General features: G+C 38.0%; 2 protein-coding genes across 3 annotated transcripts; one reads left to right on the top strand and one right to left on the bottom strand.

The window, feature by feature from the left end:
• Positions 1-862: 862 nt before the first annotated feature.
• Positions 863-7,405, bottom strand: ptpn2a (protein tyrosine phosphatase non-receptor type 2a). Its single transcript, XM_033981013.2, has 9 exons — positions 7,168-7,405; positions 6,144-6,234; positions 5,960-6,060; positions 5,750-5,848; positions 4,641-4,778; positions 4,333-4,542; positions 3,179-3,340; positions 2,414-2,616; positions 863-2,336 (listed from the first exon to the last, which is right to left on the bottom strand). The coding sequence occupies exons 1-9, from the start codon at positions 7,222-7,224 to the stop codon at positions 2,147-2,149; spliced, it is 1,251 nt and encodes a 416-aa protein (XP_033836904.1). The 5' UTR covers positions 7,225-7,405; the 3' UTR covers positions 863-2,146.
• A 373-nt stretch (positions 7,406-7,778) lies between these two features.
• seh1l (SEH1-like (S. cerevisiae)) lies at positions 7,779-13,810 on the top strand. 2 transcript variants are annotated; one of them, XM_033981255.2, is made up of 9 exons: positions 7,779-7,954; positions 8,271-8,321; positions 8,428-8,574; positions 10,295-10,506; positions 10,577-10,675; positions 10,751-10,891; positions 10,958-11,112; positions 12,128-12,278; positions 13,488-13,810. In XM_033981255.2, exons 1-9 carry the CDS (start codon positions 7,844-7,846, stop codon positions 13,669-13,671), a joined length of 1,251 nt encoding a protein of 416 aa, XP_033837146.1. In that variant the 5' UTR covers positions 7,779-7,843; the 3' UTR covers positions 13,672-13,810. The 2 variants fall into 2 exon arrangements, with proteins under 2 accessions (XP_033837146.1, XP_055083584.1); XM_055227609.1 differs by lacking the exon at positions 13,488-13,810 and adding an exon at positions 13,215-13,478 and having other exon boundaries at positions 7,780-7,954.
• The last annotated feature ends 300 nt before the right edge of the window (positions 13,811-14,110 follow it).

Here is a 14,110-nt window from a genome sequence, read left to right as displayed (position 1 = left end):
GCGGAAAGAGACGCGGGAGCGTGGCTACATCGATGCCTGATAGAATGTAACCAGTTTACAAGGAAAACAGGCTAAAAAGACCTATATTTCAGGCAATTATCACAAAAAGGATATTACCATATTTTTTTTTTCATTTAATTTAGAAGATCTCTTTATTATTTGATTGTGTGTTTGTACAGTTTTATTTATGCATATTTCAGGACAGCTATTGTTAGGCTCTGGTCCAGACTACAAGCGAAGGACCTTTCTGTAGTTCTAGGTTCTTGTCCATAAATATGTGCTACTTGCAGAACCTTAACAAAACCGACCCAAAGTTAAACATAAAATAGCAAGTAGCAATGTCTCCAAACTAATACTAAGTCTTAATTAGATATTATCGCAATAATACACTTTGTTATATAGCTTTGGTTTAAAAATAATATGGGCTTCCTGACTGCTTCACAGTAGTAGAATAAACACTAGGCCTCAAGTAATCAGATGTTGTGGGTATAATTCAATTTTGTGCCGAAGTAAGTAGTAGTTTCCAGTAGTAGAAGTTTCCACTTTCCAGGTAGTAACCCTATATATAGTCTACGGCAGTAACAAAGACTTGTCACACACTGTGGGCTATTGCTACTTGTAGCTTAATGTGTTCTACAAATGTAATGAAATTAGTGCTGGAGTCAATACAACATAAGCAAGGCCTCTTCAAGAAAATTGAATCAATTCCAGAAATCAGTTTGGAGAGGACTCCAGACTGCCTGCATCGATTAAACCATTAAATTAAATTATGACTTATATAGAACACAAACAGAAAGGTGAGCATTTAGCAAAGCAAGAGATGGCTCCATACACTTCACACAGACTAAAGGAACAATCATGGTTTGGTTATAAAAGATTTAAGGTTTTATTTATAATTTCTCAAAACACCATGTTATATCACATTAAGTTCTCAATTCAGCTGAGCAGTCTGTAAAACTGCTATGAAATTTGATGCGGAAACCCAAAATGACTGGAATGAATTGGTTAAAATATATTTTTGTTGAAGCCTGATATGAGAAAAAGGTAGTTAACATCTTTCTATAATCAAGAATCAGTGCTTATTAGAGACATATTTGGTGTACATCAACAATCTTCATATTGCCAGGTATACCAATGCATCTTGGCTTATGCCTTTACTCTACGGTACTTTGGAGCCACACCATTTCATTCATGTAATTTAAAAGGCACATTAAAATCTCCTCCAAACAGGAAAATGATGTACACTTCTGAGTTTGCTGTTCTTTCTTTCTTGAAACTTTAGATATCTTGGTCCCTGTTGAATGAAAGCCAACTGGGTGAACTGTGAAACAATGGTTAAAATAACAACTAGTTTCACACTGTGATGCATGCGCAGGTCGTATTAAAGATTAAACAGCAAATACATTCCTCAAGGATTCTCTATGAACAACAAACTCATCTGCTGTGGTTTGAGAACAAAAAGTGGGATCACCTGTTAATACACACAAACAAACCCAGCCAGTGGGTAAACGCACACAAAAACAGTGAGATACTTTGTGACAATAACATGCTCAAAATGACAGAAAATAAAATGTTTTCATCTCAGCAGATTGAAATATGAACCAAGGCCATACCCTATGAAATATGAGGTTACACAAAAATATATTTCTCTAGCCATTACGGGACACGCCATTGTTGAATGTTGAACATTGAATGGAAGAACAAGTGGTGCTCAGAAAAAAATAAATCATTCCAAAAAGTAATATGCTAAATAAATGCCATAGCTGAATTTTGTGACAGTCAACAAAATGTCATTCTGAAATGTAAAACATGTCCACAGATGAGTGCACATCTGATAAATGCAAAAATAAATCTTAGACATTGCCTGTACTGCACCTTAGCCTTTAAAGCCATTTCTATCATACAGTACGTGAATCGACAGTGACAAGGAGAAAACAAAATCATCGTGCTGGCACCAAGATCCTGAGATTCTGAGAAGATCTTACATTAAAAATATACACACACTCACTTGATCTAGCGCTTCCGCATTTTGACCTCAAGAAATAAATACCCTCGCACATATTACCATCTAAATCTATGAAGAGATGTACCCAAAATATAAGGTACAGGTGCAAATTTAGAGTCACTTTTATGTAACAGAGGCGTCTCACTGGGAGTAGATCCAACAAACCAGCAGACCCAACGCCACAGCTGCCCCTGCCCCGACATTCAACAGGATGGGTCTCCAGTAAGCCCAGCTCTCCTTCTTCTTCTCCGAATCTGTCAGTCTTTGTTTCATCTGCTGGATCTTCTGTGCAGTGCCGGCAATGCGCTCCTCTCGCTGCCGCTTTCGTAGACTACAAATGACGAAATAAATAATGATTATGGTTCACGGTTTCAACAGCAAATTCAGCAAATTTATCATTTTACTTACTGCCCAGAGTTGTCGGTTATGCTGTTGTCTTGCCTTGCCGGCTCTCCTTCAGTGTCACTACCCCTCTGGTTCTTCTGTGGCTCTACACAGGTCCTGGGCTGGCCGTTGGACTTGCTGTCTTTAAACGTGTGATGAGGTCTGGGTGGAGGAGGTGGAGGCGAGAAATCTGGCTCCAAGTCATTTGTGGAAATCAACTTTTCTTTCTATGTGGAATAACCAATAAACGGTGTCAACAGAACATACAGCAAACCTTGTTCACCAAAAAGGTTGAAAAGCCCATATGTACTTATGCCTCAACCATAAGTCTCTTTTCCATAGACTTTTGGGTCCAGGCTGTGTAGGCTTGGCACAGTATGGATGGAGATAACAGGGCTAAGGAAGTTTCACTTTTTATTCCATGTTGCAACATCTCATTACATTTAGTTTGGGGTTGCAGATGTGTGCTACACTGGAAATAGAGACCGCTGCTATGGGCTCGGGACCACCATGGGCTCCTGAATCGCAACCATCCATGAATTGCAACTGTTCCTGAGTTGCGACCCCCCAGCGTTCCAATCTCCTAAATAATGTCTGTGTAAATTTTCAATCACTTTGCATTTTGTATCCATGATTCACAGAACCACATTTACATACTTAACTCCTATATGAGGAAAAGAAATGATGAAAAAGGGCCAACACACCAACTTTTATACAACAATGTGGGGACTAAAAAGCCAATTGTTTAGACAGATGACATCACCGACTTCTACAGACTGAGATACTTACCAGAGTGAAAGTGTTTGGCAGAATAATCTTTGCTCCCTCAATGACAGCCATGTACGAGAAGCGGAGCTGGTCTGCAGTCTGGATTAGGCCCATGCGGTATTCTCTCATGTCCAGCAGCACCTTTTGAATGTCCACCGATGAGGGATCCTGTCTCTTATCCATCTAGAAGCACATCATCTTATTTACAAAACAGTAGGGAAAGACAAACACTTAAATAATTCTTTACACTCAGTACCAGACAATTATGGCAAGGTGTGAGCCAAAGGATTGTAGGATTATTTTTAAATTCAGTCTCGTTTTACTTCTTAAAAGAGATATGCAAGCTCTTGACTTCGAAGACATTACCAGTGGAGCACATATGCCACAATAGCTTACAAATAGATTTTAGATCAGTAAATCCACTAAAAGTATAGTATAAATAGCAATTGAGTAATGCACTGGCAATTTTCTTTTTTGCATTTTTATTGTGGCTGTGATGGCAGATCACTACAACAATTCCTGTGAAAACCCAATGTACATTTCATCTGATCTGCTGCACGACAAAACAAACCACGCCATTTGAGATTTAATTGTTGGTATTAAGTGGCCTTTCCCACCAGAATCTCAGAACAGTGTGAGAGGAACTGACCCATTCTTACACCACACCCATCTATAGGACAGTTTGACAACAATTTGCCAGTGTCTTCAGTTGAAATAAATGCAGGTCACAGCAGAGGTTGAATTTAGAAGTAGTACTCACTAACTGTTGTGAAAGCAATTTCATTTAGTTATCAAAATAAATACTATTAAACAATACTACTAAATTAAATGAAAGTAGCATAATAGAAATGGAACTAAAGCTACATTGTATCTTAATATATATTGATATTGTTCTGAACTTCAAACATCCAATGGTTTTCACTATGTAATATTTGCTTTACAATGAGAAATCACTGCAAATCAGGTTAAGTTATGTTATTACTTTGAACATACACATTTTTTCTGATATCTTTTTCTAATCAACATGTCATAACTCCACTCCTTATTAGAGAGAAACATTACACATATTATAAAAAAAAAAAAAATTCCTGCCAAAACATGAATCTCTCTCCCTTTCTTAAATTACGCAAGATTTGCCCTTTGGTAACCATTCCCCACCCTTCTCTCTCACTCACCAGGACAAGACAGGTATCCACTAAGGCGAAGGTTCCCGAGCGTCCAATTCCAGCACTGCAGTGCACTACAGAGGGCCCATGCTGAGGCCCTAGAGATCCGGACTGTCTGACCCGGAAGAGGAAGTCCAGGAAAGAACCCGGAGACTCTGGCACTCCAAAGTCAGGCCACGAGGTGTAGTGAAAGTGGTAGATCTCCCGGGATTCCCCAGTCTATGACAAATAAGGAGGCATACCAATTTTGTGCGATTATGATTATGATGATGATGCACTTGATAAACAGACTTGGCAGACTTCACAGGAGAGCTCACCTTTGTGTTCTGCAGTTCCAGCACTCGGATTGTGTAACAGCTTTGAACCTCCTCTGAGATCAAGTGGACAACAAACCCCGTATCAGGGAAAGGCATTTCTCTGTCTTTTGGGGTTGGCCAGTACTGTGCACACTTTTCCTGTAAAAGGCAAACTATGGTGAAACCCGGATAACCTTTAAAAGCATCAGTATTTACATATCAAAACAAGCGAAAAACAAGACTCTAGTATTGTAGCAGATCTCTTACCTCGAAAAGGACAACTTATATATATCATATTTTTTATGCGTATATATTTAATAACAAAGGCTGGAGTGAAACTGAAATGTATAATATAAAAAATATATAAAGTATTGTGTACATCAGAGAGTCTTGATTCAGCTGTACCGTTAACGCATACAACATTTAAAACACAAAATGACTGACTAACCAACTAAAATGGTAATCAAAATCTGTAGAATTGACTTCCCAGTTCAGTGAGAACAGCTGTGGCTATCAAATTAGGATAATTAGGCCATTCCTCAGAAAAGTTATGTGTTAGCTCTAAGAAGATGCCCATCCGCAATATAAGGATGCATCTTAATGCAATAAAAAGATCTATAATTAAATAAATGCTTTTATTTTAGTACACTTTGTTCGCTAAAATCTTACATGGTGGAAATTAAAATATGGGGTAAGTAACTGGAGAGGCATATTTGCAAATGGCCCATATGTCTCAAGCTTCGGTAAGCAACCCACAAACCAAAGCCGGTTTCAGTTCCTTAAGTGAATTTTGCATACATTTTCCCCATTGTTTAAAGGCACAGCAGCTATGTAATAAGTAATCCACAAGGGATTATTTTCAGTAAAAGAAAAAACAAACAAAACACTCTTAAAGCCTAATTTGGCTTAATGCTTATAGTTTCAGAAATTTAATTTAAATAATTTATTATCATTAGTTAAGCTAATTAATCACTAGCTTAATGCTTTTTAATGGCAATTTCACTTTTAGTGCAGCCTTTAAATGGGCAATGTTGTGCGCTATTGCAGTGAAGGTATGCAATATGGACTAACTAAATTAGATGCAATTATATTGAATTGTAAAAAAGGGAAAATAAGACATAAAGACTTACTGTTCCCTTTTCAATTATTCTGTTGAGCATTATGACAGCCTTTGTACACTGCTCCCATATCATGAGCCAAAAATGACCACATGTATTCCTCAAAGGACCCTGGAGAAACAAAATACATTAAATTAATATGTTTGGAAAATGTTGGACACTTGCAATTCTGACTAGTTGTATTTTACACTAGTTGTATTTTACACAGAAAAATACCAATACCTGAGAAAGAATGTAAGCTCTTTGGGCTTCTTCCATCATGATCAAACTTGCATTGATGTAATCATTTTCAGAACTTTCAAGTTTTACTCGACTGTGGTCATCTGTAGACCATAAGACAGATCACAGGGTGAGAGAGAGACACAGAAATGCACAGTAAAGTTTATTTACTCATCATGGAACTCACATGGGCTCACATCTCTGTAGCGGTTCAAATTACGATTCACTGGAAATTTTGCAACTTTGTAAGGATATTCGCTGGCTTGGTTACGGATCTCCTGTGGATACAGATAAGAAAGTGTCAATACAAGTCTGTGGTAGCCGTCACTGTTCTATTCCATATTTGCCAGTATCCAGGCCTTGTCAGGAGTGGTAACTTGTCCAGCTGATTACATCATGAGAAATAAAACAGGGAAGACCACTTAGTTTTTATCTTAAAGCATTAAAACACTACAAAATGTGTTCAATCTTTTATGTGAATTATTTTACTCCTGGCTGTCAGAAGCTACTGCCCAAACTATGCATCCCTCACCGATTACATTCAGTGCAAGTCATCAGAGCAGTAATCATCAATCAAGTAATTATGAACATGTAAGAAGTTCAATTGTGTTGTGCAGTATTATCTCATGACGTTGTGCAAAGTACATCAAAATGCACTGTACATGTAAGAATTCATAATACATTTACAAATAAATATATGTTTAACATTTTTGTATTAGGTGGTAGATCTTTCAGACACGATCATTTTAAAAGTAGCTCACATACTGAAAAAGTCTGAGCACCCCTGGTTTAACAGGAAGAGATATGTTATAAACAGACACACAGAGAGGCAGTCAGACAACTGGTGCTAGGACACATGCGATTTTCTCAGGAAGTCCAGACGAGTTCTCAGAAACTGCGGCTGACGTCTGTTAGCGTCAGCCAGTGTGAACAGCTAACGTTAGCTAACCAAGTTCATCAGAAACTGCACCGCTGCCTGCACGTTTTCTCGCTACGGAAGTCAGACACTACTATACATGCACAGGTCGTGGGTTTCGCAATCCAATAACACTTGAATGCACTGACACATATCTCATGGCTTTTTGGGTGAACAGAAAGGCAAAAAACGGCGAAATACCCCATAGCTGTCAGTTAGCTATCAAAATTGCCGGTGGCTAAATCCGTTAGCATCCTATCGTCATAGAAACACGGGGCCCACTGTCCCGACTTACATTGTAAAGGTTATGCCATCCCCCAGAGGAGTCAATCTCTTCAAACTCCTGCTCCATGGTGTTTTCAACTGTGCCCACAGACAGTCGCCGGGGAACAGGGTGTTTAAAGGCGCTTTCAGTGAGTTAGTCCGCTCCGTGAGCCATCTACAGCAGACAGACTGACAGTGTGGGTCTGGTCTGCACAGCCCGAGGATCCCAGCGGGAGGCAGTCTGCTCTGCTCTACTGTTCAACGCCGCACACACGAGGGCCTGCTGTCAGTCACGTGTCCAATTCAACCTATTACAAATCAGGACAATATTTTCGCAAATTAATAATTGTTTAGAAACGAGCTAGAAAAAAAAAGCAATAATCATAATAATGACACGTTTGGGATACCATTTTAGCAACTGACATATGGCAGCAACGAGATTGATTGTATTAGAAATATCTACATATACATGTTGAACTTACCTGGCCAGCCAGGACCAGACCCTTTGGGGACTGGTTGGTCAGGCAAAACCCTGATTTTTACTGCAGATTAGATTTAAGATTTTCTAAATGTCTGAAAACCAATACGACTGCGCCCCCGTGTGACTATCTACAGAAGTGCACGTATGCCGTACAGGAGAACCCGCCAAGCATCTATCCGCCACCACAGGCCTCTCCCTACTCCTGTGTAGCACTGTGGATATAATCATGTTTGTAGCCAAAAGCATTGCTGCGGACCACAAGGATTTAATCCATGATGTCTCTTACGACTTCCACGGCCGAAGAATGGCGACATGCTCCAGTGACCAAAGTGTCAAGGTTAGTCCCATTGGTGCTGTTACTGTTAGCAGGAGCTAGCTGGTTAGCATAACAAAAGCATGAGACGGAAATCCATGTCACTAATAACAATGGCTAGTTTTTTACTGTGACTTCAAATTGGACTTTTGATGTATCTTTGCCTTTGCTAACTTAAAGAAAGGACTATGTTTTTATCTTAATATACGTTACTTCCTAGAGGTAAGAAATGTGTCAAGACATGTGGTCTGCAAGTGATGCCTGGAACACATTCAGCATCAGTCAGTGTTTAAGAATGTACTTGATGGTATTTTTTTTCCATCATTCCTGCGTCTGTCAGGTGTGGGATAAAAGTGAAAATGGAGAATGGCACTGCACAGCAAGCTGGAAGGTAAACCACCTTTATGTTAATGTTGTATGTAAATAGGACATTTACAACATAATAAATATTTATACACTATGTGTATTTGTAATGCTTGCATGAACTCCCCTAACAGACACACAGTGGTTCCGTGTGGAGAGTGACTTGGGCTCATCCAGAGTTTGGACAAGTTTTGGCTTCATGCTCATTTGACAGAACAGCTGCCGTGTGGGAAGAGATTGTGGGAGAGTCCAATGACAAACAGAGAGGACAGAGCCACTGGGTGTGTTGACCTCTATTCTGTCATTTTCCTGCTTTCATAAAGCAGGTTGAATTAACCCTGAGCTTAATTCTTGTTAAGTTATTCTACTCAGATAGGGCCAACTCAGTTTCCTGTTTCAGAAAACAGGTTTGGATTAGAGTTAGACCACTCAAAGTTTTTTCACTTTGAGTTTTGCTGAGGAGAGAAGCAATGGTCAGTGGATCCCAGAAAATGGTATTCACCAGGGCAACAGTAAATCAGAGGAGGCTTCAAGTTCCATCTTAGCGGGACAAGAAGTCATGTGACTGTAGACAGGTTAAATTCAGGTTTGATATTAAAATGGGATGTTAAATAATACTTTACTGAATAATTAGTATGATGCATTACAATTCAAATATGTTTTTACACTTTCCTTTTTTCTAATTCATTAAGTACTATTTTACAACTTTAAAATAATTTTGCACCATTATTTTGCTCATAAAGGTCTGATATATAGTTGAGCATTTGGAGTGCTGTAGCAAACTGTACTTCTTAACGTGACATTAAATTCATTTATTGAAGTATGGCAACAATTTAGGCCACAGCTCAATGAATTGATCTATTTATTTGACATCAAGCTGATAAACTTAACCAAACCAATTTAAAACGTTATCATAAGCAGTAAATTGTGTTGTATTAAAAATCAGAAATTGAAATAAAATATATGAAAGTGGAAAATAATCATTAATATCATTAAACTTTTAAGTTTTAAGTTTTAACTGTCTCTATACTTCTATGAATGGGGAAGGGACTGTTCAATCAGAGCTCTCCTTCAGGAACAGACAGGTTAGAGGAATAAAACTTGCTCTGGATGCGGTAAGGTTCTCAGAGTTAACATGGTGACTTACTCAGGGTTTAGGTTAACACTCCCTGGGAAACTGAAAACTCTTGAGTTGACCTCCGAATAACCAATTTCAGCAATCTAGCAAGAACAAATAATTGACCTTTTCTGAATTAGATTATGTCAATGCAAACAGAAGTCATACTCTTACACACATTCAGAGAATGTATACCCTGATACTAATTGATACTATAACTAGTAATGAAAGTAGATACTCCTTTAAGCAGATATAAATATTGAATAAAATTACTTAAATGGGTCAAAGTTGGGCTGTTTCTTAGTAGTTTAAGTTAACCAGAACCTAAAGGTTAAAGGTCCTATATTAGACAAAATTCACTTCTGTAAACTTAAGCCATGTTGGAATGTTGTTACCCCATCAAAAACTTGGAATTGTCTTTTGTTTCATTCACACATGTTTAAGTCCTTTATTATTAGTCTGTCTGCATCTCCAAAGATCAAATTGCTCTGTTCCAGCTTGTAATGTCATGAAGCAGTAGTTTTCAATTTAATAGTTACCTCTTGTTCCGTTGAAACGGGCAATTCCAGAGCTGAAATCATCCAAATGATTCTAGTGAAGGTGTATGGAGTTTAAAAATACAGTAGAGCACTTTCTGCATTAACAGATATCAAAAGGTGGAACAGAGAACTCAGCCTAAATATGCAGGATTTGTGTGACATTCACATGTGTGAATTAGACAACTACTTGACAAGTACTTACTATTCTTATTTATTTTATAAGAAAATTACATTACATTATTTTTAAACAAAATTAATACAATTTTTATCATTGTGGTATTGATATCAGCTTTGAGCCTTTTCCTTGGTAGCCACTTTGATTATGGTTTTCTTGTATCATTTTAGATAAAGAGGACCACATTGGTAGACAGTCGAACGTCAGTGACAGATGTGAAGTTTGCTCCTAAACACATGGGTCTGATGCTGACCACCTGCTCTGCTGATGGTGTGGTGAGGATTTATGAAGCCCCTGATGTCATGAACTTGAGTCAGTGGTCACTGCAGCACGAGATCTCCTGCAAGCTGAGCTGCAGCTGCATCTCCTGGAATCCCTCTAGGTAGACAAACTCGATGGAAAAACTGTAGTTGACATGCTGACCTTGTCTTGTTTTGTTTTCCTCTTTGCAGCTCACGAGCCCATCCTCCAATGTTTGCTGTAGGAAGTGATGACAGCAATGTAGCATATGGTGGAAAAGTTCAGATTTACGAATACAACGAAAATACAAGGTGATGTGCACATATGCTAATTCTTTCAACTAGGATTGTTGCTTTCTGTTTTTTATTTCTGTTTGTTACTTATAGGAAATACGCTAAAGCAGAAACTCTAATGACAGTCACGGATGCCGTTCATGATATTGCTTTTGCTCCAAACTTGGGAAGGTCTTTTCATGTTCTTGCCATTGCGACCAAAGATGTCAGAATATTTAAACTGGTGCCTTTGAGGTTTGGCCCCTTTTATGAATATAATGAACATAATTGTACAAATAATAAGGCAATATTTCTTGATAGGAAGGAGAGCACATCTTCAGGACCAACTAAATTTGAGGTGCAGATTGTGGCTCAGTTTGATAACCACAACTCCCAGGTGTGGAGGGTAAGCTGGAACATCACCAGCACTTTACTGGCTTCCTCTGGGGATGATGGATGTGTGCGACTATGGAAAGGTGAGGCTTTACTGCTCTCTTTTATGCACTGTGTGAACTGGGGCTGAACAAATTTGTTAAACTCTTTGATTGGAATCTAATTGCAGTATTTGGTTGAGCAGTTGCGATGTTAAAAAAGGATTCAATTTAACCCACGCCCAGGTCCTCGAGCAATAACATTTATTATATTATAATACCCAAAGGAGGAGAGGCAGAATTTAGTTTTTTTGAGGAGATTATATTGCCTAAATAAGTTCATCCTTTCTATTAATCAAATAGCAGGTTCAATCCTTACGTTACAAAAATGCAGAGGCATTCCTTGAATCACAGAGCTCTGCCTTTAAAAAAAACAAAAAAACATTTTGTGTATTAATGTATTTCTTTGATTCATTTTTAATAGGGATGCACCAGTCCAACTTTTTCTGTTCCGATATTGATGTTGTTACTTTAAGTATACCCAAGATCAACCAATATTAGGTCACAGACTGAAAATTATTATTTAAATACAAACCGTATATGGTAAAAATTATCCAATTTCTCATTAAAAGTAATTAGAACAGCTTTGTGAAAATAGACAGTTAATATTAGGAAGCATTTTGATCCAGCATTGGCAAAAAAATTGTCTTATTACACCAATTTATAGAGCAAAATGGTGTATTGGCACAGATGCTCGATACCAGTATTGTATCAGTGCATTCCTAAGTTTTAAAAATGTCTTATTTCTCTTTTTATACACAAAATAATTCATTCATGTTAGTTAATTGTACTGACAACCATGTTTGCTTGAAAAGAAAATATAAGTAACTAAAAACATTGAGCCTGCTACATGTGCATCACCAGCTGTAAACCTCAGTCCGTTACTGCTTTGATTGTTATATCGAAATGAGTCATTGAACCCTTTTCCTGGACAGCAAAGACTTAGTTTCCTGGAAGCTTCTTTCTCAAAATCTAAAGCTTTTAGTATCAAATGTCGGGTCGGATTTATAATGTTTGTCAATATGTGTCTGATTTGAACCCAAATCATAATTCTCTACAGCCAACTACATGGACAACTGGAAGTGCACAGGGATCCTCAAAGGCGATGGGAGTCCTCTCACTGGATCCTCTGGTCAGCTCACAGCCATGAGCACTATGATGGGCTCCTCTCTCCAGTCCCAAAGTGCCATCAATGGCATGTCTGCTGGAAGGTAGGTGGTGTGGTGTGCCTAACGCCACTCACCCTGCCTGCTCCAAGACAGAACTGACAACTGTGCCTCACACTCACTGAGACTTACCCAGGTGCTTAAAGTGCAAAGAGCTTGGTTTTAGCTTACAGGCTAGCCACATCCAAGTCTAAGAAGCTAATAAATCGTACTTGTCCAATGGGTGGGCACAGCAGGGATGGACGTTTATAATGTTTTTGTCTTAGTACATTTTTGTAAAAAAAATAAATAAATATATTGTATGTAATTAAATATGATTGTTAGTGCATTTTTTATATACAAAGTGTTGTTAGTAAATATCACCCCCCATGCCAATCTCTTTGCTGTGCATGACTTCATTAATCTTCTTTTAGTAACTAATAATAGAATGCTTATATGCCCTTACTTATCATTGATTTAAATTAAATATTTAATGAATAAGCCATTAAACAGTGTATTGATGGCTGAATGATTTGGGAAAAATATCAAATTGAAATTGATTTTTCAGACAAACATTGCTACTGTGATTTTTGTTTTAATTGTGTTCTGTTCAGAGTTCACATTTTAAACACAACCAGAAGAATATAGAAAAAGACTGAAATATGAACTGATACAATAATCACATTTTAGGCCTACAGGCATAGCAGTTTTTCCGTAGAACAAGGCAGGATATTTTGTTTGTGGAGGAAATTATGGCACTTCAAAAACTGCCTAGCCAAACAACACAACACATGTCTGCTGCCAGATAACTGAAAAATAATAGGATGTGACACTATAACTTCCTCTTAAGAATAATACTGATATTGCTTTGCTCTTAATACTAAACATGTATTGTAAATGGTAACTTAAATTGGCTGCAAAAATGTGAAAATTATTGAATTTCTAAAAGCCTGCTACTGTTTAGAGTGAATTATTAATGTGTGTACTGCTTGTTGCATGCAGGACTGTCAAGAGATCTTCCTTTGCCCCTCCCCTGCGGCAGTTGACATCTGCAAAGATATATCACCAATCCACCTATTACTAAATCTCCTCAGTAATAAGTCAGCATCATCTGCCTGCATTTTGAGTTCTCCTTTTTTGTTTTGGTGCATTTATTTATCATTTTGAACTTCTCCATTCAAATGTATTTTCCACTTCCCCATCTTTGTCTCTGTGTTCCATATTTGTGTTGTGTCCCCCTCCTTGTCCCGTGCTTGTTTCCATCCTGTGCTTTAGGTATTTCTTTCCTGCTCTGGATTCTCCCAGAGTCGGGAGCAGGTATGGGCACCTTCTGCCTCCCCCTTCTCTCATAGAGAACTGTGAAGCTGAGCCCATCCAGCCTCCACCACAGCCACAGGTGCAGATCTACAGACATCCTTCTAGGGCCCTGCTACCTCTGCCAGAGGCGGAAGGACTGTAAATACATTTTGAAAGTGCTTCAAATAAAAACCTTCACAATTTGTGTATGTTTAGAACTACAAATAGGTTGATCAATGTCTGATAAAGTCTAATGGTTCATATTTTAAACACTAGCAACTACTCTGCAATTGTGGATCGTAATGAAGGTAACAAATATTAAATGCCCTGAGATGCATTTTTAATCACTTTCTATTCTCTGAAAATGTAGCCGTGTTACAGATCAAATAAAAAAGCCTTTGATTCATTATCTCATAATTCTTGCATGAGAACTTTTAATAACATGGTTCTGCCCCTAAACAAATATTTATGTATTTATTGCAATTGGCCAATTTGACCAACTATTATCTATATCTATTATCGGTGTCTATTTGGTTTATATCATATGACGGAGTATAAGGGTCACTTAAATAAAAAAATATATATACGGGCGCTACGAGAAA

This window comes from Periophthalmus magnuspinnatus, chromosome 16 (genome assembly GCF_009829125.3).
Source record: "Periophthalmus magnuspinnatus isolate fPerMag1 chromosome 16, fPerMag1.2.pri, whole genome shotgun sequence".
In the NCBI taxonomy this organism is placed as follows: Eukaryota; Metazoa; Chordata; class Actinopteri; order Gobiiformes; family Gobiidae; genus Periophthalmus; species Periophthalmus magnuspinnatus.
The sequence above is the reverse complement of the archived record's forward strand: the minus strand, read 5'-3'. Positions and strand labels throughout refer to the sequence as shown.

Excerpts from the sequence above, each read along its gene's own strand:
- ptpn2a (XM_033981013.2), bottom strand. The coding sequence starts at position 7,224 with ATGGAGCAGGAGTTTGAAGAGATTGACTCCTCTGGGGGATGGCATAAC. Across the intron at positions 4,779-5,749 it reads GAATAATTGAAAAGGGAACA|GAAAAGTGTGCACAGTACTG; the intron begins GTAAGTCTTTAT and ends TGCCTTTTACAG. Across the intron at positions 2,337-2,413 it reads ATAACCGACAACTCTGGGCA|TCTACGAAAGCGGCAGCGAG; the intron begins GTAAGTAAAATG and ends CGTCATTTGTAG.
- seh1l (XM_033981255.2), top strand. The coding sequence starts at position 7,844 with ATGTTTGTAGCCAAAAGCATTGCTGCGGACCACAAGGATTTAATCCAT. Across the intron at positions 10,507-10,576 it reads ATCTCCTGGAATCCCTCTAG|CTCACGAGCCCATCCTCCAA; the intron begins GTAGACAAACTC and ends TCCTCTTTGCAG. Across the intron at positions 10,676-10,750 it reads GAATACAACGAAAATACAAG|GAAATACGCTAAAGCAGAAA; the intron begins GTGATGTGCACA and ends TGTTACTTATAG.